This window comes from Heterocephalus glaber, unplaced genomic scaffold, assembly GCF_053883595.1.
Source record: "Heterocephalus glaber isolate CG9 unplaced genomic scaffold, H.glaber_assembly_v1.0 deba00001561, whole genome shotgun sequence".
Taxonomy (NCBI): Eukaryota; Metazoa; Chordata; class Mammalia; order Rodentia; family Bathyergidae; genus Heterocephalus; species Heterocephalus glaber.
This window is the reverse complement of record NW_028258349.1, coordinates 11011615-11036790: the sequence shown is the minus strand read 5'-3', so window position 1 is coordinate 11036790 and position 25176 is coordinate 11011615. Positions and strand designations below refer to the sequence as shown.

General features: G+C 50.9%; 1 protein-coding gene and 1 non-coding gene across 3 annotated transcripts; both read left to right on the top strand.

Annotated features, from left to right (window-relative positions):
- Positions 1-5: 5 nt before the first annotated feature.
- Positions 6-25176, top strand: Gpi (glucose-6-phosphate isomerase). 2 transcript variants are annotated; one of them, XM_021239418.2, is made up of 19 exons: positions 64-222; positions 1072-1162; positions 1488-1556; positions 3103-3222; positions 8981-9064; positions 9182-9328; positions 10400-10471; positions 11083-11127; positions 12069-12122; positions 19109-19186; positions 20794-20854; positions 21302-21345; positions 21442-21594; positions 22625-22754; positions 22840-22916; positions 24147-24275; positions 24454-24529; positions 24612-24678; positions 24783-25176. In XM_021239418.2, the coding sequence occupies exons 1-19, from the start codon at positions 101-103 to the stop codon at positions 24916-24918; spliced, it is 1755 nt and encodes a 584-aa protein (XP_021095077.1). In that variant the 5' UTR covers positions 64-100; the 3' UTR covers positions 24919-25176.
- On the top strand, positions 5194-5290 carry LOC147823999 (small nucleolar RNA U13). Its single transcript, XR_015443122.1, has one exon. It is a non-coding gene; the product is annotated as a small nucleolar RNA U13 (small nucleolar RNA).

Genomic DNA, 25176 nt, shown 5'->3' with positions numbered 1-25176 from the left:
TGTGCGCTGAGTCTCCAGTCGGCTCGCTGCGCCTCCTGCCCCTCCTCCTCCACCTTCCTCCTTGCGCACGCCCCAGTCCGTGCTCCCTTCTGGTTCTGCCATGGCTGCGCTCACCCGGAACCCGCAGTTCCAGAAGCTGCAGCAGTGGCACCGCGAGCACGGTTCTGACCTCAACCTGCGCCGCCTCTTCGAAGCCGACAAAGAACGCTTCAACCACTTCAGGTACGCACGTGGGGCCGGGGGAAGGGGCCCCGGGGGACCCCCGCCGCAGACAGGGCCCGGGCCATGGCCATATTTTGTCCTTGACGCCACCTTGGCGCAGGGACCCGGTGGCCTGGGGGCCGGGCTGCTTGGTCATGGGGGAAGGGACCCCTCCTCCTCTCTCGCGCCCCTCCCAGCCCCCCCCCCAGCCAGGTGAGCGCGCCCCCTAACGCCCCGGTGAGGAGGGGCCCGCACCGACGCAGGTGGTGGAGAAGAGCTGCTCCCGTCCACCTCCCCCTGCCTACAAAGGCTTGGGGCCGTGAGCGGGCAGGGTGGGCACGTGGGGGTGGGGTGGCTTGCGGGGAGTTGGGGTGTTCAGAGTGGAAATGTCTAGATTCAATTCCTGCTGAAGCGGCTAAGACGAGAAGCTGATGAACCACGGGGAAACGGAAAGAAGCGTGGGAGGAAGTCTTTGATAGGGATTCGTCCCAGTGTGCTCTGACCGCTGGTGTTGGAGAAGGAGAGGCAGGAGGGGACGGGAGGACCGCCTATAGCTCCCTGCTAGCCAGCCCAGACGTCTGAGTGGGTGCCTGAGGAGGCGCTGGGGCGGGGGGGCATTCCCTGGTGCTGCAGGGCAGTTGCACCCCTTGTCTTCCCAGGCCATGACTCCTTGCCCAGGGTCTGTCTGCGTCTCAGTTCTGTGGCATGGGTTCCACTGTGCAGCTGCTGCAGGTCGGCTGGGCAACCAGAGCCCTTTTGGGGTGTGGCACAGGAAGGATGTTTCTTCTGGAAGCAGCTCCTGCCTCTGGTCTGGTCGGGGGTGGCTGAGGAGACCTGGGTGTGGTCAGCAGCCTCTGCCTCTTTCTTCAGCTTGACTCTCAACACCAACCATGGGCATATTCTGTTGGATTACTCCAAGAACCTTGTGACGGAGGAGGTCATGAAGATGCTGGTGGAACTGGTAATGTTCTGTTTGGGGAACTTTGACCTGTGACCCTCAGTATGCCAGGCGAGCTGAGCTCTTGGAAACCTGAGGTCCATGAATAAGTGGACCTCAGTAACCACCTGTATGCTGCTGCAGGGCTCCAAAAACCTGCCCTTGGTCAGGTTCTGAGCAGAATCCCTAGGAACCCTAGTGCCTGGTGTTTGAGCACATTGGCTCCAGACATTGGGAGGAGGAGACAGGTTGCAGCTATCTGCCAGCTCTTTTGACAGTAGGACCCTGCCTTGTGTTGGGGGCTTAGATCAACATGGTAGCAGCAGGCCTGAGTATCTTCTCTTCCTAGGCCAAGTCCAGGGGTGTGGAGGCTGCCCGGGAGCGCATGTTCAGTGGTGAGAAGATCAACTACACCGAGGTGAGCAGCCCTGGTGGATACATTCCCCCAGTGCCTCTTCCCCTCCTTTGAGGTTCGTCCAACTGTTAGTATCATCCTGTGTCTTCTTCCTTCCTCTTAGGCAATGCTTTTGCTTAATGAGGGGCCAGAGGACCTGTTTCCTTGGAGGCTGGTTGCAGGGATTTAGGGCCTGTCTTCCCCAAGACTGGCAGGCTGGCTTTGGTGAGCAAATTGAAATGGCTCCCAGTGTTGGCTCAGGGAGAAGCACATCTTAAGCCTGAAGAGAGAGAATTTCTCAAGGCTTGTCAGACATTTTCTTAGAGAACTTAACTCGCTTGATTTATCAAGAAGACTCTCATGTCACAATTTAACTTCCTCAGTGATAGAAGTCAGTAGGAAGCAGTGGTGAGGCCAGGCACTGAGGACCCTGTTCCTGACTTGCTGTGAAAGTCTGAGGGGATAGTAAGCATGGAACACTCAGTCTCTGTCCTCATGGTATCATTATCCTCCTGTTTTGCTTGAAGAATCTGAGGCTTGGAGGTCCAGTCACTAAGACCACCTGAGATGTGGTCGCTATAAGAGGCAGAGCTGGGATTAAAATGCAACCCACTTTGAAGCTGGGCGTGGTAGCGCTTGCCTGTAATCCCAGTAATCGGGAGGCTGAGGCGGGATTGTGGAGAGTTCAAGGCCAGCCTGGGCTATGGAGTGAGACCCTATCTCAAAACAAAACAAAACAAAAAAACCTATCTAGGTCTGCTGGGTGAGTGGAAGGAAGGCTGCAGTCATGGAGGGCTTCCTGTAGGGGTGCAGTTGCCTGTGGAATGTGGGAGGAGAGGGAAGGTTGGGCAGGGTGGAGATGGGATGCCCTGAAGCCCTCCATCTGAGTGAGCTTCTCATTGTGTTGGCATCCTGAGATAATCCTTCTCCTGCGCGCTAAAGACTCCTCCACAAGCTTCAGCTGGATGGAGCCATTTCATTCTTGTGACCAGGCCAGTTGCCTGGCACCTGTCGCAGACTTTGGGTCTGGTTTGGTTTGGGGCAGATGGTAGTGATCAACTCACTTGATGAGGGAAGATTGTATTGCCTGCCTTTGCTCCATATCCAGATGGCTGAGGACCCTTCAGAAGGTGCTAGCAGACACCATGTCGTCTCATCAGGAGGATGAGGTTACCTCAGGCCTAAGGAGCCTGGTCCACTGTAGGCATTTAGTGCTTATCTCTGACCTGTGTAGTCACCACTCTGTCTTTGCTTGTGCTGTTCCTCTTTCCTCTGGCTGTTTGCCTCCTGACCACTGATGGGCCTTCGGGACCTGTCCTGAGTTTATTCAGGCCCCATTCCACCCGTTTCTCATGTCTAGCACACCAGGACATGGGACATGCTTTCCCTCTCCTGGAGTCCTGGGCTGGCTCCTACCCCCTTAAGCATACCATAGGACTTTGGTATGAGACTGTGGTACTAATAGACACTTAAGGGCTGCCATGGCCTTGGTGCACCATGTCCAGTGTGGAGCATGGCTCCCTGGGTGTGTGGGGTGGGGGCTTCTTCACACTGTGACCCTTGTCCCCAGGATCGTGCAGTATTGCATGTAGCCCTACGAAACCGGTCAAATACACCCATGCTGGTGGATGGCAAGGATGTGATGCCAGAGATCAACAGGGTTCTGGACAAGATGAAGTCTTTCTGCCAGGTAAGCAGAGGCTGGACTGGACTTGCCCTTGGCCACTTGTGTGCCTGTGTTTGGGAATCAGGGAGCCCTTATTCGTGACTCCACCACTGCTTTAGAGGCAGGACACAGTCCCTCGCCTCAGCCTCAGGTAGGGGCAGCCTGTGTGATTGCTCACCCTGGAGTGTTTGCTCAGAGGGAACCACCCTGACAGCAATGCAGGCAGCCTCTTTTCTGAGCTGCAGACACCTCTGGGTGCATAGAGCCAAGCTGGCCAGTGACAGAGGCCTGAAATTAAAAGAGATGGGATGGTGAAGGGAAGAGACTTCTTCCATTCCGTCTCTTCAGTTACGTACCCTTCCTTGTTGCCCAGCTAGAATCAGATGTAAAAAAAAAAAAAAGAATTGTAAAAGTTTCTTGACCCCACTCTCAGCCAGCTCTCATAGATTCCTAGGAATTCTTTCCCCAAGTTCCTATCCATGTACTAGCATATGTGTGTATATAGGCATCTATCTTCTCTTTGAAACACATCCATACACAGGTTCATTTTTCTACTTGCTCTTTGAGAGCTTATTTCCACTTAGAAACATATAAGAGAGCTGGATGTGGTGGTGCATCCCTATAACCCTAGGACCTTGGCAGCCTGAGGCAAGAAGATCACAAGTTCAAGCCCAGCCTGGGGAACTTGGTGATTTAGTGAGACTCTGTCTCAAAATTTAAAGGGGGGCGGGGGGAATATAGCTCAGTGCAAAAGCCCTGAGTTCAATTCCCAGTACAGGGGATGGGAGGGAGGCAAGTGATCTCACTGGGTTGGATTCAGTGTACATAACCATGCCTCTTTTCTTGTGTGTGGTGGGTATTTGGGGATGCCCATGTCTGCCACTGTTGCCTCAACATCCCAGGGGTGATTCTGCAAGGGTGGACAGCCAGCAGCCAGCCTGGAGTCCAAGGGTGACTCCTGGGGGCCTGTGTGCACGTATGTCTGTTCCTGAGTGATGCATGCTCTGGGAGTGATCATCTGGTCAGCTGTGCTCTTTCACTGCTCATTCCTGAAAGCTGCAGCTCTCTCGTGTGACCAATCAAAGTCTGATTGCTTTGGCCAAGAGCCATTTCAGGCCTGAAAACAATACTGGGAGTTGGAGGCAGTTTTGGTATCAGTCTTTAAGGTGTAGCAGCCACATAAGTGGAACTTCCTGCAGTGAGGAAGGAATGGCATCCTGATGGGAATCTGGACTCCAGAGTGTTCTGGAGAGTTTCGGGTGGTTGGTCCATGTGCCTTTGGCTGTGAGGAAGGGCTTGTCTACCACTGTGAGTGGCAGAGCTGACAGTTCTCAGGAGCTCGGTGCTGCTCTGTTTGACCAGCCTGTGTGCGTGTGTGTGTGTGTGCATGTGCATGCACAGTGTGGCACTGGCTGTCTTGAGGACTCTTTCCAGGATAGCCCTCCTTAGAGCAGGCTACTTGAAGCCTGGCTCAGGCTGATGAGGTATTTATAATTCAAAACATACTGCTGAACAGCAGCAATTCCACAGTGGCTGTTGCTGTCAAAAGTCCAGCGAGGGGCTCAGGATGCGACTCAATGGTAGAGCACTTCCTTACCATCCACAAAGCCCTGGGTTCTATGCCCAGCACCACACACCAAGCAGATGTTTGCTGTGAGCTTGACTGTAGTGACAAAACCCAAAACAAATTGCCTATTTCAAAAGCCAATGGAGAGAATTTTGAATGTTCCCATCACAAAGAAATGGTAAATAAATGTTTGAAGTGAGTGATGGATATGCCTGTTACCCTGATCAAATCATTACACCTCATATACATGTATTGAAATATCACACTGTACCCCATAAATACATGTAATTATGTGTCAATTAAGAAAGAGATCCAGGGGCCAGGGATTTAGCTCAGTGGTCCTGCTGTCTGCCTTGCAAGTGCAAGGACCCGAGTTCAATCCCCAGTACCCGAGTTCAATCCCCAGTACCAAAAAAAAAGAAAAAGAGATCCTTTAGTTCATAAGTGCGATGATTGGGTGTTCACACCATTGTGTGAGATGTTTGACCCTTGAACCTTGTTATGTCAGCATATACCCTTCTGATGTTTAAAAAAAAAAAATACACACACACACACACACACACACACACACACACACACACACATATTGGTACCGGGCATTGAACTCAGGACCTTGTGCTTGCGAGGCAGGTGCTGTGCCACTGAGCTAAATCTCAGGCCCCCCCAAAAAAAATTTTTTTAAAGGCTATGGAGCTAGGCCAGGTGTGGCACACACCTGTAATACCAGCACTTCAGAGGCTGAGGCAGGAGGATGACTGCAAATTTGGGGTGAGCATGGGCTACACAGTAAAAGGCCAGCGTGAACTACATAGTGAGACCCTGTCTCAAAATATCCAAAAATAAATAAATGAATGATAGGGAACTGCACATGGTGGTGCACACCTGTAATCCCAGAGCCCTGGGAGTCTGAGGCAGTGTGATTTTAAATTCAAGCCCTGCCTGGACAATTTAGCAATTTAGTGAGACTTTGTCTCAAAATAAAAAGGGGCTAGCGGCGGGGGGGTTTAGCTCAGTGGTTCCAGCACCTGCCTTGAAAGTGCAAGGTCCCAAGTTCCATCCCCCCAAAATAAATAAATAAATAATTAAAAAAATAAGGGGCTACTGGGAATGGTGGCACACACCTATAATCCCAGCACTCGAGAGTCTGAGGCAGGACGATCACCAGAAGTTCGAGGCTAGCCTGAACTACATAGCAAGACCTTGTCTCAAAAAAAGCAAAAAATTAAATTAAAAAATAAAAAGAGGCTGTGGACGTAGATCAGTACAAAGGCCCTGGGTTTAACTCCCAGTATTCAAAAAAAAAAAAGGCAGAATATGGAAAAATCAATTTGTACTCTTTTATCAGAGTACAAACAAGTGTGGATATCTAATCAGTGTGGATATCTGATTAGTATGTTATAAAGCCTCATCTAATCCAAGACAGGATATGAGTAGTTAACTAAAGATACAGATACTATAGCTATAGGGTATGGTGGTGAATGCCTGTAATCCCAGCACTTTAGGAGGCTGAGGCAGAGCTATGTAGTGAGTTCAAGGGCTGCCTGAACATACTAAGATCCCGTCTCAAAAAACAAAAGATACATATATATATTTTTTTTTCCCAGTCTAAGAATTTTTTTTGGGGGGGTTGCTTTATTAACTAGCAGTTAGGGTCGGGGATTTAGCTCAGTGGTTTCACCGCCTGCTGCGCAAGCACAAGGACCTGAGTTCGATCCCCGGTACCAAAAAAAACAAACTAGCCGTTAGCGTTGGCTTTGGGAGGCTTCAGTTCCTCACCTGGTGGCCTCTGCACAGTTTAAGTACCCTCTTGTCAAGACAGCTGTTTGTCTGAGTTAGTAACCCAGTAGAGAACAAGGTAGTGCCTATCCCCGCAGTCCCCTGTTGTACAGATCATCTTTGCTCAGCCTGAGAAAAGAATCACTGGTAACCATCTTGGAAATGCCATGGTTTGCCTCAGCTCTCCATTTTTCACCTTCCATGTGCAAAACACTGGACTCAGTTTCTCCTAAGATCACATCCCATCACAGTACAGCTAGAAGGTCAGACCTCGTCATCTAGGTTAGGTACAGTCATAGTAGTTCCTCCATTTTCTTTAGTACAACTCCAGTGCTGTTCCTTTGGATCTGAGAGACCTGTTGTCTACCTCTCACAGAAGCATAGAGGGGTGAGATAGGCATGGGGTAGCTGATCCAGGATAAATACTTTTCAGAGAGAGAGAGGTGAAAATAGAAGGCACACGAAAGTCATCAGTAGGGCCGGGGATCTAGCTCAGTGGTTATGCTGCCTGTCTTGAAAGTGCAAGGACCCAAATTCGATCCCCAGTACCAAAAAAAAAAGTCATCAATAGCAATTCTTTTTTTTTTTTTTTTTTTTATCAGTAGCACTTCTGAAGCCCAGCAAAACATGTGTTGGCAATTGGTTAGGACTCAAGACCTAGGAATAATTCCTAAAGGCTCTTGGCCTCATTCACCGTCACTAATCTTCCTCTCATAAAAGGTAGCCTGTGTTCGCAGCTGCATAGTTTTCTATGTCTAAGAGCCTTTTTTCCTTTTATGCTGTCTTGTCCCATTCTGTTCAAGTTAGTGTTGTTTCTGACAATTATGTTACTTTTAAAACTTTGTGGGTCTCCTATGAAGCTTTTTGGGTTTATCCATTAGGCAAAAGCCACACGGACATTTCTTCAAATTGAGTCCTCCCTAGCCTTTTTTTTTTTTTTGTACCGAAAATCGAACTCAGGTCCTTGCACTTGCACAGCAGGTGGCGAAACCACTGAGCTAAATCCCCAGCTTTTTTTTTTTTTTTTAGTAATGAGGATCAAACGCAGGGCTTTTGCACTGAGCTACTTCCTGTACCACCATGCCCATCTTCTGTCTTCATTTCTGAGCCCACAGAGACAATAAGCCTCTTAGAAGCCTTGGGTTTGAACAGAAGTACCTCTGTGTATCTGCCTTTCTTCCTGAGAGCTAACAAAGGGTTTATAGCTACACTATTGGCTTCAAATTTATACTATGCTTATGTGACTGCCCTGCATTTGATCTTTGTCAAGGAGCCCTCTCTTAATTTTAGCATTGATTGTTGCCTGAGAGGGTTGGAATTTTCCAACCTAATGCTTCCTGGCTATGTTTTGTTTGGTTTTTGTTTGTTTGTTTGTTTTTTGGTACCAGGGATTGAACTCCGGTCCTTGTGCTTGCGAAGTAGGCGGTGAAACCACTGAGCTAAATCCCCGGCCCCTATGTTTTGTTTTAAAGTTCTTCATTTAATTTATTTTTCTTCTCAAATTTCATTCTAAGAATCAAGAATCCAGGCACTTGCTCCAGCATAGCCTGAGTCTCCCTATCTACATAGCTGCATCATCCAGATCTGTTTTGTTTTGTTTTTGAGACAGGGTCTCAGTGTATAGTTCAGGCTGCCCTGGAACTTGCAACAGTCCTTCTGCTCAGCCTCCTTAGACCTGGGATTACAGGTGTGCATCTAGATTTTAATCATCTAGATTTTAAAGTACATTTTAGAGTACATCTTTTACAAGGATTCTTTTCCCTCCAGTTTCCAATAATACTTTCCTCAAACCCATACTGACAGCCTCCTTGAGGTCTGTCAGGCTTCTACTTACAGTCTTCCAACATGTTTAGGTCTTTATTATGACTACACCCTATTTCTGGTACCAAAATCTTCATTAATTATCATTTTATTAAAAATTACCCAGTGGGGTTGGGGATGTGGCTCAGTGATAAAGGGCTTGCCTGCCCTGCATAAGGCCTTGGGTTCCATCCCTAGCACTAAAAAATAATAATTTTAAATTTAATTAAAGAATGTGTTTATAAAAAATTGTACTACAACAGCAGTGAACATTAATTACCTCACATGATTTCTCTAGGTCAAATGTTGGAGAGGGACCTCTCTGGTTGGTCTTAGTTTAGGGAACTCTTTGTTTTTCTTTTTTTTTTTGGTACTGGGGATCGAAATCCAGTCCCTGCGGTTGCAAGGCAGGTGGTAGAACCACTGAGCTAAATCCCCAGCCCCTCTTTTTGCTTTTCTAATGAGGAAATAAGTCCAGTGGGTGGTGAGTGTGGTGGGGATCTATCGCTGTGGTTTCAAGATGATCCTGTGAAGGCCCGAAAGTTGGAACTGAAAAGTAAGGATGCAGAAGTAATGATGGCTTTGAGCAGTGATGTATGCAGAGGTTTGGGCTGATTGGATCTCCCTGCTCTGTTCCAGCGTGTTCGGAGTGGTGACTGGAAGGGATACACAGGCAAAGCCATCATGGATGTCATCAACATCGGCATTGGAGGCTCTGACCTGGTGAGAAGGCTGCTTTGGGATGGGTGAGCGGTTGAAACTGTCAGTCCCACATAGGTCTCTGGTTTTTTCAGGGATGGGACCTGAAATCTTCCTCTCTGATGCTGTATCTCTCCACAGGGACCCCTCATGGTGACAGAAGCTCTTAAGCCATACTCTGCAGGAGGCCCTCGGGTCTGGTTTGTCTCCAACATCGATGGGACCCACATTGCCAAAACCCTGGCCAACCTGAACCCTGAGACATCCCTGTTTATCATCGCCTCCAAGGTATGAGCCCATGGAGGGATGGAAGGATGGTGTTTTGCCATTGTCTCAGGAATTGGAGCCTGAGGATTGGTTCTGAGTGAACCATGCTTTGTGGATAGGATTAGTGTAGCTGCTCTCAGACTGTTCCCTTACATGGCAGCAAATATAGTTGGTCAATTTGTTTGTTTTTGTTTTTTTTATTTGTACCGGTGATTGAACTCAGGTCCTTGCGGTTGCACAGCAGGCGGCAAAACAACTGAGCTAAATCCCCAGCCCTAGTTGGTCAATTTGAACCTTTGTCCTAAGACACACACTTGTTTTGTGGAACCTCTGTCCAGTGTGGACTGTGCTTTCTTACAGATCTGTCCCTTATGTTTGTTTTTTTCTGATCTCAGAGGCATGCCCTGATAATACAGGACTTTTATTGTCATTTTTGCCCTCTGTACTCACTTTAAAGCGCATAAAAGATTAAGAAGTCCAGGGGTCGGGAATGTAGCTCAGCAGTGCAGTGCCTGCCTGGCAAGCTCAAGGCCCTGAGTTCGCTTCCCAGTACCTCGCCCCCCCCAAAAAATAGAAGTCCATCTGAGCTGGGGTGGTGGTACACGCCTGTAATCCCAGCACTGAAGGGGCTGAGGCAGGGGGATTGCAGTGAGTTTGAGGCTAGCCTGAGCTACATGGTGAGTTCAAGACCAGTCTGAACTACTTAATGAGATCCTGTTGCAAATGAATGAATTAATTTATTCTGCCTGAATTCTGAGAACTGCTGCCCTGGGCTAAAGAGAGCCCCAGTGTAGCTCAGCTCCAGGGAGGTGACCGGGACTTTGTCCTGCAGGATTAGGGGGTTGTGGCATTTCCTAGGGTCCTCCCTCTGGTTGTAAAGTGCGGGGCTCACAGGGTAATGCTGCTGCGTCCAAGCCTCTGCCTCAGACACAGCTATGCTGACTGGGTTAGTGGGTATGTGGAGTGTCACTGATCTGCACATACTGCTCCTTGTGACAAGTGGGCACCAGCAGGGCTTCTGCAGCTGAGTCCTGGCTCGGGGCCGCTCTTGCCCGTGAGCTAGCAGCTGACTGCTGTGCCCTCTGTTTGCAGACCTTTACCACCCAGGAGACCATCACCAATGCAGAAACGGCAAAGGAGTGGTTTCTCATGTCTGCCAAAGATGTGAGTGGGTAGTGGGCCCTCCCTTGAGGGATGGGTGGGTGGTGAGCAGTATGTAGCCTGGGAGGAACAGGGTGAGCCACTTGTCCACCTGAATGGCCCTATTTTCTCCTAAAACTGGAAGCAAAAGGTAGCCTTTCTGGCTCCTGCCTTTCCAGTTGTGATTGTTCATCTTTGACCTTGTTAGCCCCTGGCGTAGCAGACCTGGCAGAGCATGCTCTAACCTGCTAAAGGGCTTTTCTTTTCCTTTTTATGGTGCTAGGACTAAGGGTCCTTTCTTCCTTCCTTTCTGTTTTGATGGTGCTGGATTAAGGGCCCTCTCTTTCAGCTCCTTGGCCCTGGCAGATCATCTCTGCTCCTGGCTTCACCCATTTCACAGAGGCCTGTTATACTCCCTGGGCATTGTATGCCCGTTAGGTGAGATGGCAGGCCGGCCTATGACCTTCCTGCCTTCTTGACCTTGACCTTGCTATGGGTCCTTCCCACAGCTTCAGAACCAAGGAGTGGAAATAGTCCTACGCAGGGCTTTGGTTTTTGCAGCTATAGGATCATTATTACCCTTGGATGGCCCCACTGGAGTGGGTTTGGTGTAACTTTGAGTCTGTTTCTCATAGGCTTCTGCAGTTGCAAAGCACTTTGTTGCTCTTTCTACCAATACGGTAAGTGCCTGTGTGGCTTCCCATGCTCTCCCTGGGAGAGCCCAGGCCATGTCGTGGTCATAGCCTCTCAGGAGACATGAGCCGAGATGTGGTGCATAGGTTTGGGGCATAAGGTCGATAAGCCCCAGGAAAAAGATGTGACTTTTTTCCTGATAGTGCTTGTGTGAGGTAGTAATGCTGGATTAGCACCCACCTGCTGGTCCTCACGGTCTGCCGGGTACGGAGCTCGTGGTACAGTAAGGGAGGTGGGCTCAGCGGGAGTGCTCCAGGGAGCACAGCACCTGGAAACTGCTGGGGCATTGGGCCCTTTGCTGGGCTGCAGCAGAGCTGGGAACCTGCCCAGCGCTTCCCGACACCCCAGCCCCCACCTTCGCCTCCAGTGCTGACCTGTCCACTGGGGGAGCCACACCAACCTTGTCTGCCTTCTGCAGAGAGTGCTCAGATTGCATAGGGCTTCTCCCCCTTGAGGAATAGTGAAGAGGCTGCTGCCCTTGCCAGCCCAGGAACCTGCACACCTGGAGAACAAGATTGTCATCTCTTTAGGGCTCCCTGGGATAGTTACCTCCCAGATCTGGGAAGGGCTGGGCAGCTCTCCAGGCTGTGTGTGGCATGCCTGGCTTGGCCTCTGCCCATGCTCAGGTTCTAGCCCTAGGCTGTGGTTCCCAGAGGTCCTGGGTGGGGGCATTCTCTGTTACCTCTGTAGTTCTGGGTGATACAGAGCACTGTTATCACCCATGGCCTCACCATGGGGGGGTGTCTCAGCAGGAGGCTTTAAAGCCCCACCCTCTGCTCAGGTTACCCCTCCCCTGCCCCTTGTGGGGCTAGGAGGAGTGTGAGGGGGTCCTACAGCTTGTTCGGCACAGTTCTTCACTTCCTGGAGCACCTATTCTTGCCCAGCTAACAAATGCTTCCTTTAACATTTCTCCCTTTGCCCTTTTTAGGCCAAAGTGAAGGAGTTTGGAATTGACCCTCAAAACATGTTCGAGTTCTGGGATGTAAGTACAGGCACTTCCTGTGCTGGGTGAAGTGTGTCCTTTGCCAATTTATGGCTGTTGAGCCACAGATGGAGGAGGGGTCCATGAGGTCAGGTCAGCATTTATTGAGCACTTGGTGCATGCTAAACTTTGGGAAAGGCACAGAGGCCCTCAGATAGGCTTTCAGGTTGAGAGCTACAGTTGAGTGAGGGCTCCACCGTCACATGGAGCAGGGCTGAGTGTGGAGGGCCAGGTTTCAGTCCCCTGGGTGCCTTCCAGCAGCACCCACTGTCGGGTAACCAGAGCCGCCCCTGAGCTGAGTTATTCTCAGTGATGACCTTTCTCCAAGCCACAGCCACAATCTGTAAAGGGCAAGGGGCAGGTTGAGGCAGAAGGTGGGACCTGGTAGACTGGGAAAGGAAAGATAGAAGCTGGAGGGTGGCAGGGAGGAGGTACCAGGCCTGGGCAGCTTGCACAGCAAACCTTGCCTCAAGTAACAGCTTGCAAGCTGCTCTGTGGTGAGAGGTGGTCACATGGACTCAACCTCTGCTGGAGTCAAGAATTGAATAGCTTTTCTTGCAGCTTACCTGAGTGCAGCAGTGCTGCGAGGGCTTGGGGTGCAAGGATGCTGTGGATGCGGTGAGCTTGGCTGGACATTCTCATAGTGTTCTAACATGTGGGTGTGGCAAACATACCCATGCAGGCCTTGCCCATTTGGGCATTGTCTCACTGGCCTTTGTGGTAGAGACTGCTTGGTGGAAGCACCTGCAGTAACCTTCTTATTTGAAAACTCTAAAAGCCTTTTTCTGCCAGGTGTATTGGTCCACCCCTGTAATCCCAGCACTCTGCCAGGCTGAGGCAGAAGGATCACAAGTTTGAGCCCAGCTTGGCTGACTTAGTTACTTAGCGAGACCTTGTCTCAGATTAAAAAAAAATAAAACATATGACTGGGAACATAGCTCAGTGCAGAGGCCCTGGGATCAATCCTCAGTACTGTAAAAACCAAACCAAAAGCCTTTTTCTGCTGGGGTCTGGGAGAGAATGAAGCCCCAGTCCACAAAGCCATTCTTTGTGTATAATGAGTTAACTTCTTTCTAGAATGGGACTAGTTATGTACCATCCTTGGAAGAACTGAGAAGAGTCACTCAGAGCATTTTCTGCATTCCCTGGCTCAGCTAAGGAACCCCGGAGGGGAACTTGTGCAGCTTCTAACAAATGTTGCATGCCTGGAAAAGGAGAGAAGGCACCTTCCACCTCCTCCCTGGGATTTGGTTCCTGAGCAGGTGGTGGGCAAGGATGTGTGGGTGCCCCTGCCAGCCAAGGAACACAGCAAGCAGGGTTCTCACTGTCCATAACTGCCCAGCATGTGTGGAGGAGTTGGGGTGTGACTTAGGGAGAGGGGTGGGTCTTTCACAGAAGGCCTAGGAATTACCATGAGGCCAGGGCAGGCGAATGAGGCCAGGTGGAAACAGTGGAGGCCTCCTGGGCCACCTAGCACAGCACCTGGAGGAGGAACTAGGGTAGGTACTGCTGAATCAAGAAGATGATAATCTGAGGAGCCCAGGGCATGAATGGGTGAAGTCTCTGAAGCTAGGGTCTCTTGGGCAAGATAGAAGCATGAGGTCAGGCAGAGAGATCAGAGCTCCCCTTAGGTGGGATCGGAAGAGTCCAGTCTAGTAGAAGTAGGTACGTGCGAGGAAGCAGCGTCGTATGTCAAGCAGGTATTGTGGTAAACTAGAGTCATTCAGGACTCAGCCTAAGGAGCCAGGAAAGGTATAGTGAATGTGGAGACAGAACCCGGACAAGGAAAGGTAAGATATATGAATTCTGAACACAGGTGTTTAGAGATGGTTCTATCCAGTGAGGCCTGGGGAACCATGGTCATGTCCAGGTCCTTAAATCCAGCTGTGTGAGAAGAGGGCTAGAACTGGACATGGGAGAGGTGTGTACATGGGGTTCTCTCATAGTTGTGAAATGTAAGGTGTTGAGAACCCTGGAGTGGGCAAACAGAGATCAACCCCATGGTTCTCTGTATCCTGACCAGGTATGATGGGCAGAGCTCAGGGTATCAGAGCCCGATGAGGATCCTTAACAAGTCCAAGGAGTGGTCTGTGACAGCAGGTCTGGCTGAGGAGCCCAGATGAGGGAGAGGTAGGAATGTGCCTGATAATAAAGGGTAAAGACTGGGGACCTGGGACAGGAGAGACATAGATGGGTGCACCAAAGGATTGCAGTTTAGAGTCAGGTGTGGGCTTGCACAGCTGTAAATCCCAACCTTTGAGAGGCTCAGGCAGGAGGATCACAAGTCCAAGGGCAACCTGAAAGATGATGAGGCCCTGTTTCAAACAAAATCTAAACTAAAATGCAGTTTGAGAGGCTTATGGTACATAAAGGTCTAAAGATCCAAGTCTACAGGATGAAATGTGTGAGGTCTGAGTCAGCCAGACACTGGCCACAGGAAGTACTCTCCAGGTTCCCTGCAGGCCGAGGTAAGCAGCAGGGCTCTGTTAGGTCTGTTTGGTTAGGGGTATCAGGTATGCTCTAGGCCATGTCTGAGGCCTCAGGAGCTGGGATCAGACAAAGGTGCTATCTCAATGTGGTGTGATTTTTCGGGGTGATCTGAGGAGCCAGATTTGGCACAGGTAGATAGGACTGGATTCACTGGGTACAGGCATTGGAACTACAGCTAGGGGTTTTCCCTGCAGGAGCAGGGAAAGCGGAGTCTGATAAGTGAGGATAAAAGAAATCCATAATTGGGGCCAAGTAACGTCTAAGCAGCTGTGATGATAGCCAGGTGGGGGGTCCAGGGCCCCCTGGGAAAATACTGAAGAGCTGGCATCAGATAAGGGGATATAGAGCTGCAGCCATGTGGAAAATTTATGAAACCTGGGTCTGGCACAGGTGTGTACAGCAAGTCTGGCAGGGGAGGCTTGAGGAATTAAGGTGAGAGACAGTTTTGTGCTTTGGGGTCTCACAGGTAAGATCTGAAGTGCTGATGAGGTAGGCACTAGTTTGTTTTCCAAGTCTGAGAAGCGGGGTCCAGCCCAGTGGGTAGAATTTGTCAGGTAAACTGATCTGTGAAACCAAGGGCAAGCAAAGGTAGGTTGATCTAAAAGCCATGGTTAAATTCATTAACCTCTGTTTCACATTTGAGCTCAGGCATAGGTAGGGAGAGCTGCTCTGTCATGTGAGACCTGAGAACCAGGACTAGGGTCATCTAGAAAGAACTGGATTGCTTAGGGAAATGGAGGGAAGATACGTGGAGAGAAGTGGGTCTCACAGGTTTGAGATCTGAGAAACTAGGATCTGGCACAGATGAGTAGCTGTGAATCTCCCAGGTAGGTTGAGATTGGTAGGAAAACCTTTACCTTTTGTGTGAGGCTGAGGAGCTGTGGCCAGGCAGTGTGGAATCAGGCCTCATGGGTAAGTTCTAGGGAGCATGTGTCTGGCACGGATTTGTATCTTTGGATCTGTCCAGTCTGAGGGATGCGAGTTAAGCAGGTGGGCAGAGCAAGGCTTGTCAGGTAAGGCCTATGGAGGCTTTGCACAACGGGCTGTGTCCAAGGAGAGCCAAGAAGTCATAGTGAAGCCTGAGCAGGAAGAAGTGAACATGTTGGATGAGGAATAAGCAACTGAGGTGTGGGGCACAGGTAGGCACAGTGGCCATCCAGGTGCTATCTCAGGAGCTATGATCAAGTGCAGGAAGGGAATGCTTGCCAACAAGTGCAGTCTCAGGAGCCAGCAGCAAGGACAGGCAGGTGGAGCTGCCCCACCTTGGGCAGTACTTGGACCCAAGGTCAAGCTCAGGTAGGTAGAGCTGGCCAACCAGATGTGGTCTGAGGAACCAGGGTCTTGCATAAGTAGACAAAGCTGACCATCCAGGTATTGTGTTAAGAACCAGAGTTCTGAGGTAGGTAGAGCTAGCCCATGAGGTATGGTCTGAAAAGCCAGGTTCGTGTACAGGTAGGTGGAGCCAGGTCATCTACATATGGTCTGATGACCCAGGTTCCCATCCAGGTAGGCAGAGCCACTTCCCAGGTGTTGTCTGGGAAGAAGTGTCCAAGGCGCATAAGCAGAGCTGGTCTGCCAGATGCTCTTGAGGCCTGAAGAGTTGGGGTTCTGAATACAGGTAGGTAAAGTAGGCTTTTTTAGAAAGTAGACTTAGGCAAATGTGTATAAACCTGGGTCTTTGTGATGACGTGTAAAGAACCATAGGCTCAGGTAGGTAAAGCTGGCTGTCCAGGTGCGTTATGAGGATCCAGAGTTAGGCTCAGGTATGAACTTGCCTTTCATGCGTGGTCTGAAGAGCTAGATCAGACATGAGTAAGCAGAGGTGGCCCTCTAGGTAAAGTATGAAGACTTAGGGTCAAGCATAGATAGGCAGAGCTGGCCTATCAAGTGAAGTCTCAGAAGCCAGGCTCAAAGACAGGTAGACAGAGCTGGCCTGCCAGGTCAGGTCAGGACACCAAAATCAAGCCACAGATAGATAGAGGTAACCCATCAAATCCAGTACAAGGATCCAGGACCAAGCCCAGGTAGGTGGAGTGCCCTGTCAAGTATGGTTTCAGGAGCCAGGGACATGTACAGGTAGGCAGAGCTGGTCCACCAGGTATGATCTGAAGAGCCAGGGTCTTATACAAGTAGGCAGAGCTGGTCTGCCAGATGCTATCTTGAAGGCTGAACACAGGTAGGTAGTGTTGTTTTTCTCGGAGATTAATCGAGACACAGGACCTTCATGGTGAGGCTTATGTGAGTGGGGCAGCCTCTCAGGTCAGACTTACAGCCCTGGAGTCTGCAGTGCTATGGATCTTGCAGGAGGTCTGCAAGCCCTTTGTATAGATATGAGCTCTCTCAAGCAAGGACTTTGGAGATAGGGGTAGGTACACCTAGGGTCTTGCAAATGAAGTCCTTGGGGCATGATTTTGGCTGGGGTGTGTTGAGCCAGATCTTAGAGGTTAGGTCTGGGGAGCATGGCTTAGTCATAAATCGGTGGAACACATCTCAGGTGGTCTCTGCAGCACAGGTGTGCTGATGAGGTCTTGGTGGAGATGCTGATGCAGACAATAAGCTGAAATTTTTACTGTTGGATTTGTTGGCTGTCTCCTCAGCCAGACAGGATAGAGATAGCTGGGGTGAGGGCCATGTACACAGAGCTGGATCTCTAGGAAGACATGAGGACTCTGAGTTGGGCTCAGGGATCTGGACCTGAGTCTGTCACTTGAGCTGGAGGGGTCAAAGTTAGCGACAGACAGGTATGTAAAGCCTGGCTATCTATCACCTGCGATGTCTGGTTCTGCCAGGTATATAAGCCTGCAGCAGAGGCGGTGGAGTTGGACACAGGAAGACAGAGCTAGGTCTCCCAGGTGAAGCCACTGCATCTGTGCCCAGTGCTGGTTCTGTCAGTGAGTCTGCTGTGGATCCAGAGGCAGTCTGGAAGAGGTATATAAACATGTTTTGAGGTGGGTCCTTGCTACCTGGGTTCAGACACAAAGATTCCCCAGGTTTGTTAGGTAAAGTGGGTGGGGCAAGGTCCAGCCCAGGAATGCGTAATTGGTGTTGCTGGCCAAGCCTGAGGAGAGTCAGACACAGGTGTGGCCTTCAGTGGTAGGATAAGCACAGGTAGGTCAGAAAACCGTAGTGATCAATGTGTACCTAGATATGGCCAGTGAGGTGCAGGAGCATCTAGGATCAGGTAGAATGCCCTAAGTGGGAGCATCTGCCCGTTCTCAGCACCCTGGTCATACTGACAGGCAGCACTCAGGCAGTGCAGAAGTCTGAGGATCCATAAACAGTCAAGACTGCTCTGCAGCATTGCTTTCTTGTTAGCATAGGGTCCTAGTGGTCCAAATGAGGTAAGATAAGGTGAGGTCTGGTGGGCTGGGGCGGGAGGCACAGAACATCCACCCAACTAAGGAATGGTATGAGAGCCCCGCTGCAGGTGAAGGTAAGGTCTAGAAACTGTGTCTGCAGATTGAAGGTGATTGACTCAGGTCAGATGCCTTCAGTGCTGGGCTGTCCTAGAAGCGGAATCTGAGGACCCGGTCGCAGGCAAGGTTAGAGCCTGGGTCTGTCAGTCTGAGGGCTGGCTCCCTGTTCAGGTCCAGTTTCTAGAACAGTCTGTCAGGTAAGATGTCAGATGCTTTGTCAAGTACAGTGTGGTCTGTGGGACTGTGTCCATCAGGTAAGGTTCCCCAAAACCTGGACTCTTTCAGGTGACGGACCCCTCAGTTCATCTTACTGTCCAAGCCAGGAACCTCTGGGCCACACTTCTCTCATTCTTCTAGTCCATCCTGTCTGACTGAACTCACCACATCAATTTTCCACACTCATAGTCATGCCATTTTCTAGATAACCACTGGGGCTTGCAGATGTTTTCTGGGCTTCATTCTCATCTCACCCACAGACTCAAGTTCTCCAGCTTTGGTTCCGCTTTGACCCTCCAGTCCTCACTCCTTCCTTCATCTTCTCTGTTGTGCTATGCTTCCTCCTGCCTAGCTTTCTCAGCAGGCCGCCAGGAGAGAACTGAGCCCTAATACCAAGCTAACCATTGGATGTTCATGCTAAAGCCTGTGCTTTGCATCTAGAAGTCTTCTCACACTGGACGATCCCTGAGAGAACTGGGGATGAAGGGTGAAGTCCAGTGCTCCTGTGGATAATGCCTGCTCATTCTGTTTGTTTATTTGTTTGGTTGGTTCTTTTTTGTTGTTATTTGAGAAAAGGTCTTGCTATGTAGTTCAGGCTGGTCTTCAACTCACTATGTAGCCTAGGCTGGCCTTGAAGCCACAGCAGTCTTCCTGCCTCATCCCCCCAAGTGCTAGGATTACAGGCATGTACCACCTCGCCTGGCTTGCCTGCTTATTCTTCACATGTAGTTCAAGCACCTGGCAGATTTCTTTTATAACTGGTCTCTGCACCATATTCACCTTTTCCCAAGTTCCCAAGTTCACATTTATTGGCATGATTATTTATCTCTGTCCCCTACTAACTGCTTGTGTTGCCTGTGCTAGGAATGGTATTCCATAAATAGTTGCTGGGAAGATGTGCATGGAGCTCCAAAGATTCTGATAATACGGTGTAGTCTGCAGGTGAGGCGTGAGAAGGCACAGTGTGAACCGTAGGCCTAGGTGTGTCTTGACACCAAGGCTGAGAAGATCAGTCAAGCCCAGGTATAAGGCACTGGGCCTGTGTCCCAGGAGGCCCAGGCCCAAGGTTCAAGGTCTGTCAGTATTCCCCAAGGAGTCGGGAATGAGTTTAGGTAGGAGGTTCTGGTTCTGTCAGGATCTGATGAGGCAGGGCCTAGTAAAGGTAGGAAACATTGGGTCATTGTTCAAGAAAGCAGGCTTGGTCACAGAATGGCCTTGCCAAGACCACATGGTGGGTACAAGGTCTGTGTATCCAAGGAGGCAAGACCAGGCACAGGTAGGGGGTGCTGAGTCTGTCAGGGTCTGAGGAACTGTACCTGGGCATAGGTATGAGATGCTGGGCCTGGGCCCAGTCACAGGTATGAGGCTTTGGGCCTGTCATTGTCTGAGGAGGCGAAAAAACAGGCACAGGTATGAGGCTTTGGTCTTTCATGTGTCTAAGGAGGCCAGGCCAGGAACAGGTATGAGGCTCTGTGTCTTCCAGCATCTGAGGAGGTAGGGTAGGCTCTGTCCATGTCTAAGGAGGCAAGGAAGGCACAGGTACAAGGCTCTAGGTTAGTCAGTGTCCAAGAAGGGATATATAAGTGTCTAAGGAGGCAGGGGAGGTACAGGTATAAGTTTCTGGGTTTGTCAGTGACCAAGAGGGCAGGTAAGGCACAGGTATGGGACTCTGGGTCTGTCAGTGTTGCAGGAGGAAGGTGAGGCTCAGGTATGAGACTGGGTCTGCCAGGTTCCAAGGAGGCAGGTGAGGCACAGGTATGGGGCTCTGGGTCTGCCAGCATCAGAGGAGGCAGGGGAGGCACAGGTATGAGACTGGGTCTGCCAATGTCCCAGGAGGCAGGTGAGGCCCAGGTATGGGGCTCTGGGTCTGCCAGCATCCGAGGAGGCAGATGAACCAAAGGTATGAGACTGGGTCTGCCAGTGTCTGAGGAGGTAGGTGAGGCCCAGGTATGGGGTTCTGAGTCTGCCAGTGTCCAGGGAGGCAGGGGAGACACAGGTATGAGACGGGGTCTGCCAATGTCCGAGGAGACAGGTGAGGCCCAGGTATGGGGTTCTGAGTCTGCTAGTGTCTGAGGAGGCAGGGGAACCACAGGTATGAGACTGGGTCTGCCAGTGTCCAAGGAGGAGGTAGGCACAGGTATGTGACTTTCTGTCTGTCAGTGTCTGAGGAGGCAGGTTAAGCACAGGTAGGAAGCAGTAGGTCTGCTAGTATCTGAGGAGGCAGGAGCTGGCACAGGTACAAGACTCTGTGTATGTCAGTGTCGGAGGAGGTGAGCTAGGCACAGGTACCAGGCTGTGGGTCTTCCAGGAGACAAGATCAGCCATGGTAAGGTGTTTGGTCAAGTCTGCGGCTCTGGTCAGTCCCATGTGTAGTCTGCCTTGTTGGTCGGCCCAGAGAGTCGCCAGCGCATGGCCTGCTGTCTTGCTTACCAGAGGTGGGTTTGGCCCAGGCCCCCTGGGCTGCACCTCTCCCGGGTCAAGTTGATGGCAGGAGGGAGGGGGGCGGGGTGTGCTGGCCCCCCCTCAGCACCTTTTCCTGTCTCTCCTAGTGGGTAGGCGGACGCTACTCGCTGTGGTCGGCCATCGGACTCTCCATCGCCCTGCACGTGGGTGAGTGTGTGTTTCTGAGCCTTGTAGCCCCCAAGGGTGAGGATATAGCAATCTGAGGTCAGGGGAGGGAGCTCTTGTGTCCCTGAGCACCTTGCTGTCCCCAAGCTGGGGCTGCTGGCCTCTCTGCTCTTAGCTGGTACATTTCTTTCAGGTCTGGGAGGGAGGGAAAGAAAGGAGGCTTGAGTTTTCTTTTGGGTTGCAGGTTGGCCTTTCTCTGTCTCTCCTAACCACAGATCTGTTGGTCTCTGGTCCTAGGGCAAGCTAGATGTGATTCTGTGCTCAAGGCCAACTCTTGATTAGAAAGGCTTTCTACAGGGCCCAGTTCTCCCAGGCGCAGTTTTCTTCCAGCTCCACATCCAGCCTTTCTTGGTTCCAGAAGAAGCTGTACCCACTGCTAGGAGAATAAGGGGTGTGGCTATTTCTGATGACGCTGCTTTTGTGTTGCAGGTTTTGACAACTTCGAGCAGCTGCTCTCTGGGGCTCACTGGATGGTGAGTGCTGAGTGGCCGGAGATGTGTGTGTCAGTCCAGCTCCTCTGTCCCTGCGCAGCAGCTGCTCAACTCCTGCCCACCCTGGTCTTGTTTCAGGATCAGCACTTTCGAACGACGCCCCTGGAAAAGAATGCCCCGGCCTTGCTGGCATTGCTGGGAGTCTGGTACATCAACTGCTTTGGGTGTGAGACACAGGCCTTGCTGCCCTATGACCAGTACCTGCACCGTTTTCCTGCCTACTTCCAGCAGGTACCAGCTGCCAGGCCAGCCCTTGGAGAGGGTACGGCCTGTTGGGTCCCCAGAGGTCCACAGGCCCTGGTCCTCCAGAAACTCCTTGGCCATGGGCCTGGCCAGGTCCCACCTGTGCCCCTCTCTCCAACTCAGTGCATCTTGCCCACCAAGACTTGATCCATCTTAGTGTCAGCTGAGTCTGACTGCTGTGTTGGGGCATGACTGGCTATTGTAGTGCCCTGGCCACTTGAGTGGTGGCTTGGCTCCAGGCATGTGTCTCAGCTGATGTCACTTGGCATGCCTAACACAGGGTGAGGCTGTGAGCTAGTGACCTGGGGCTGCCTTCATTGCTCAAAAAAAAAGGGTTAAAACCCCATCTGTGCTACCTCTGTGGGCTCCACAGATCTCTGTGCCCCTGGAATCCTCAGAACCCCCAGAGATGAGCAGCCCTTCCATCTGTCCCAGAAAGCCCTCCAACATTTGTCCCTGCTTTCTTTAGTAAGACTAGTCCCTCCCCTGCGTCTTCGGGCTCTTTGGGGCAGGCTCAGTAGATGATCTCCAGCATCAGAAGGTGAATCCTGCTATTGAAGGAGGGTTAAATTCCCCAGGTCCCAGCTGCTTGGTTGAGGGTTGCCATGACCAGGGTCCAAGTGGGTACCCAAGGGCCAGCATCTAGCTGAGGTGACACCCTCCAAAGAGCCTGACTGTCCTTTAAGAAATCGTTTGAAGATTTTGTTACCAACTTTATTTTTTGTTGCTTTTATTGTTTTGTTTTTGTTTGGGTGCTGAGGATCAGACCTGGCATGCCTGTATACTAATTGTAAACTAAACCCCTAAGCCCCAAATTTTGTTTCTTGGAGGTCATCTACCCGCCTCTAGACCCAAGTTCTGATCATGGGTCCTTCCTGCAGAGTGGTCTAGGTCAGAAAGCCTGTGGACAACAGTAGTTGCAAGTTTAGCTTGCAGACCTGGGACATCCTAGGCAGCACTTGGATATATATGAAGGAGCAAAACTTACGTGGGGGCTGAGTTTCTGTCCCCTTTCCAGGGTGACATGGAGTCCAACGGGAAGTACATCACCAAGCCGGGCGTCCGTGTGGACCACCAGACGGGCCCTATCGTGTGGGGGGAACCAGGGACCAATGGCCAGCATGCGTTCTACCAGCTCATCCACCAAGGTAGGGCCCATTAGGCCCGGGCAGGGGCTTTGCACTTAAGTCTCTCATGGGGTGGGGTTGGGTAGGTAACCAGTGTCCTTTACAGGCACCAAGATGATACCCTGTGACTTCCTCATCCCGGTCCAGACCCAGCATCCGATCCGGAAGGGTCTGCATCACAAGGTGAGAACTCTGTCCCGACCCTCACGTGCTCTCTCAGGCTCAAACCACGCCCTGACCTCATAAGGATTTGCTCTGAAGCCACCTGCTTTCCCTAGCTGTGGCTCCTTTCAGCCTGGAACCAGCAATGGCAGATGAAGTTTTTTTGCAGTAGTAGGGACTGAAAGCAGGGCTTTCACATTGAGCTGCATCCCAGCCCTTTTTATTATTTTTTTAAACTTTGAGATGGGCTCTTGCTAGGTTGCTGAGTTGCACAGATAGGTTGAACTCAAACTCACAATCTCCTGCCTCAGCCTCCTAGAGTTTGTTTTTTTTTTTTTGAGACAAGATCTCACTATGTAGCCCAGGCTGGCCTCAAACTCTTGTTAGACCTCCTGCCTCAGCCTCTTGAGGGGTGGGATTACAGGTGTGTGCCACCATGCCCAGCTGTTTTTTAATCCTTAACTCTCTCCTAAATCTCTGACTGACTCTGCCTTCCTGTTGTGTTTCCTCTGTTACTTGTAAGAGCCCAGGTGATTAGACTGGGCTCATCCAGAATAATCTCCCTATTTAATGTCCATAACCTCAGTTCCATGTGTAAAACTCGTTTTGCCATGTGGTGTAACATGCATGGGGATAGCAGGAATGGACAAAGACCGTGGAGCCAAGGTCCTGCCTGTCACAGCAGCAAACGGGGAAGCATCTAGTTCCCAACCTAAGTCCCTAAAGAGGATATCCTGTGGTTGTCTTAGGTGTGAAGAGCAGCTTGGGGTTATTTGGCTAAGGCTTTCCTCAGTGAGCGAGAGTTGGATTCTGATTCTTTCCCTCTGTAGTTCTGTTATCCAGTGGTGCTGACTTGAGGAGAAGAGAGGTGACACCTCTTGTAGGGTCTTTTTTTTTTTTCCCCTTCCTGTCCTGGGAATGGAAACCAGGGCCTTGTTCGCGCTAGGACAGTGCTCTCTACCTCTGAGCTATATCCCCAGGCCCCTCTTAGGGTTCTAAAAGGTAGATGTTGGCACAGTTGCCAGCAGAGCCCTTGGCAAGTGGTGCATATCCCTTCGAGGAGTGGATAGTATTGCTACCTGCCCTGTGGTGCCATCGGATGTGCCCTTCCATCCTCCATCGCTCCAGCTGCACTATGCAGTGAGTGCCCACACAGGAACTAACCTGGCTCAGGAATTGCCAGATGGTCCTGTCCCTTGGCTTGAAGCTCCAGCAGTGTTTTCAAGTGTGATTGCACATCTCTCTTGTCAGATCCTCCTGGCCAACTTCTTAGCCCAGACTGAAGCATTGATGAAGGGGAAATCGACTGAGGAGGCCCGGAAGGAGCTCCAGGCTGCTGGAAAGAGTCCAAGGGATCTTGAGAAGCTGTTGCCACACAAGGTCAGCACTGCTGAACGGCCGTGCTGGGGCTAGAGGGCTGCTATTGCAGAGTCGGCATGGGTTTGCAGTGGGTCTGGTGTGTCCTGTACAGTGGGAAGTGCCCTCCTCCCAGACACTCGGGTTCTGTTTTAGGGGTTTGGGGACTGGGATTGAGGACATTCTTTGTTGTTTCCTGAAGGTCTTTGAAGGAAATCGCCCAACCAACTCTATTGTGTTCACCAAGTTAACACCATTTATCCTTGGAGCCTTGATTGGTGAGTAGGGGGCATAACTGGCTTGGAGTCACTTGGACAGGGCGAGGGAGGTCCTAATGTGCACTGTCTGCCACCTCTGCAGCTCTGTACGAGCACAAGATCTTCGTCCAGGGTGTCATCTGGGACATCAACAGCTTTGACCAGTGGGGGTGAGTTGCCGACTAGGGAGGATGGGGAATACCGATAGGTTGGCTTGAGGATTTCACCAACACCAAAACTCCACTCATCCTCCTCTTCCTCTCCTTCCTGGTAGAGTGGAGCTGGGAAAGCAGCTGGCTAAGAAAATTGAGCCTGAGCTTGATGGCAGCGATGCAGTGACCTCTCATGATTCTTCCACCAATGGGTTGATCAACTTCATCAAACAGCAGCGGGAGGCCAGAACTGAATAAATACAGTGCAACCCCAGCTGTGACTTGTTCCTCCTTGCTGTAGTCTGCACTGCATGGTCCTGCACCTCCCTGCCTGAGCAACTAGCAGGCTTGGACCACAAGCCCTTTGGGGAAGCTGGTCTGGAATTAACCACCCCACCCATCCAGCCCATTCTCCCTGTTCTCAATCGGCTGAAATGCTTCAGTGCAGCTGATTTTTCGGACCTGTGTTCACATGGTTCATGTCCCAAGTAGAAAAATAAAGATACCATAAAGGAG

Bases quoted from the DNA above. Each gene is read 5' to 3' on its own strand.
- Gpi (XM_021239418.2), top strand. From the start codon at position 101: ATGGCTGCGCTCACCCGGAACCCGCAGTTCCAGAAGCTGCAGCAGTGG. The intron at 223-1,071 runs GTACGCACGTGG...CTCTTTCTTCAG, and splicing joins GAACGCTTCAACCACTTCAG to CTTGACTCTCAACACCAACC. The intron at 9,329-10,399 runs GTATGAGCCCAT...CTCTGTTTGCAG, and splicing joins TGTTTATCATCGCCTCCAAG to ACCTTTACCACCCAGGAGAC.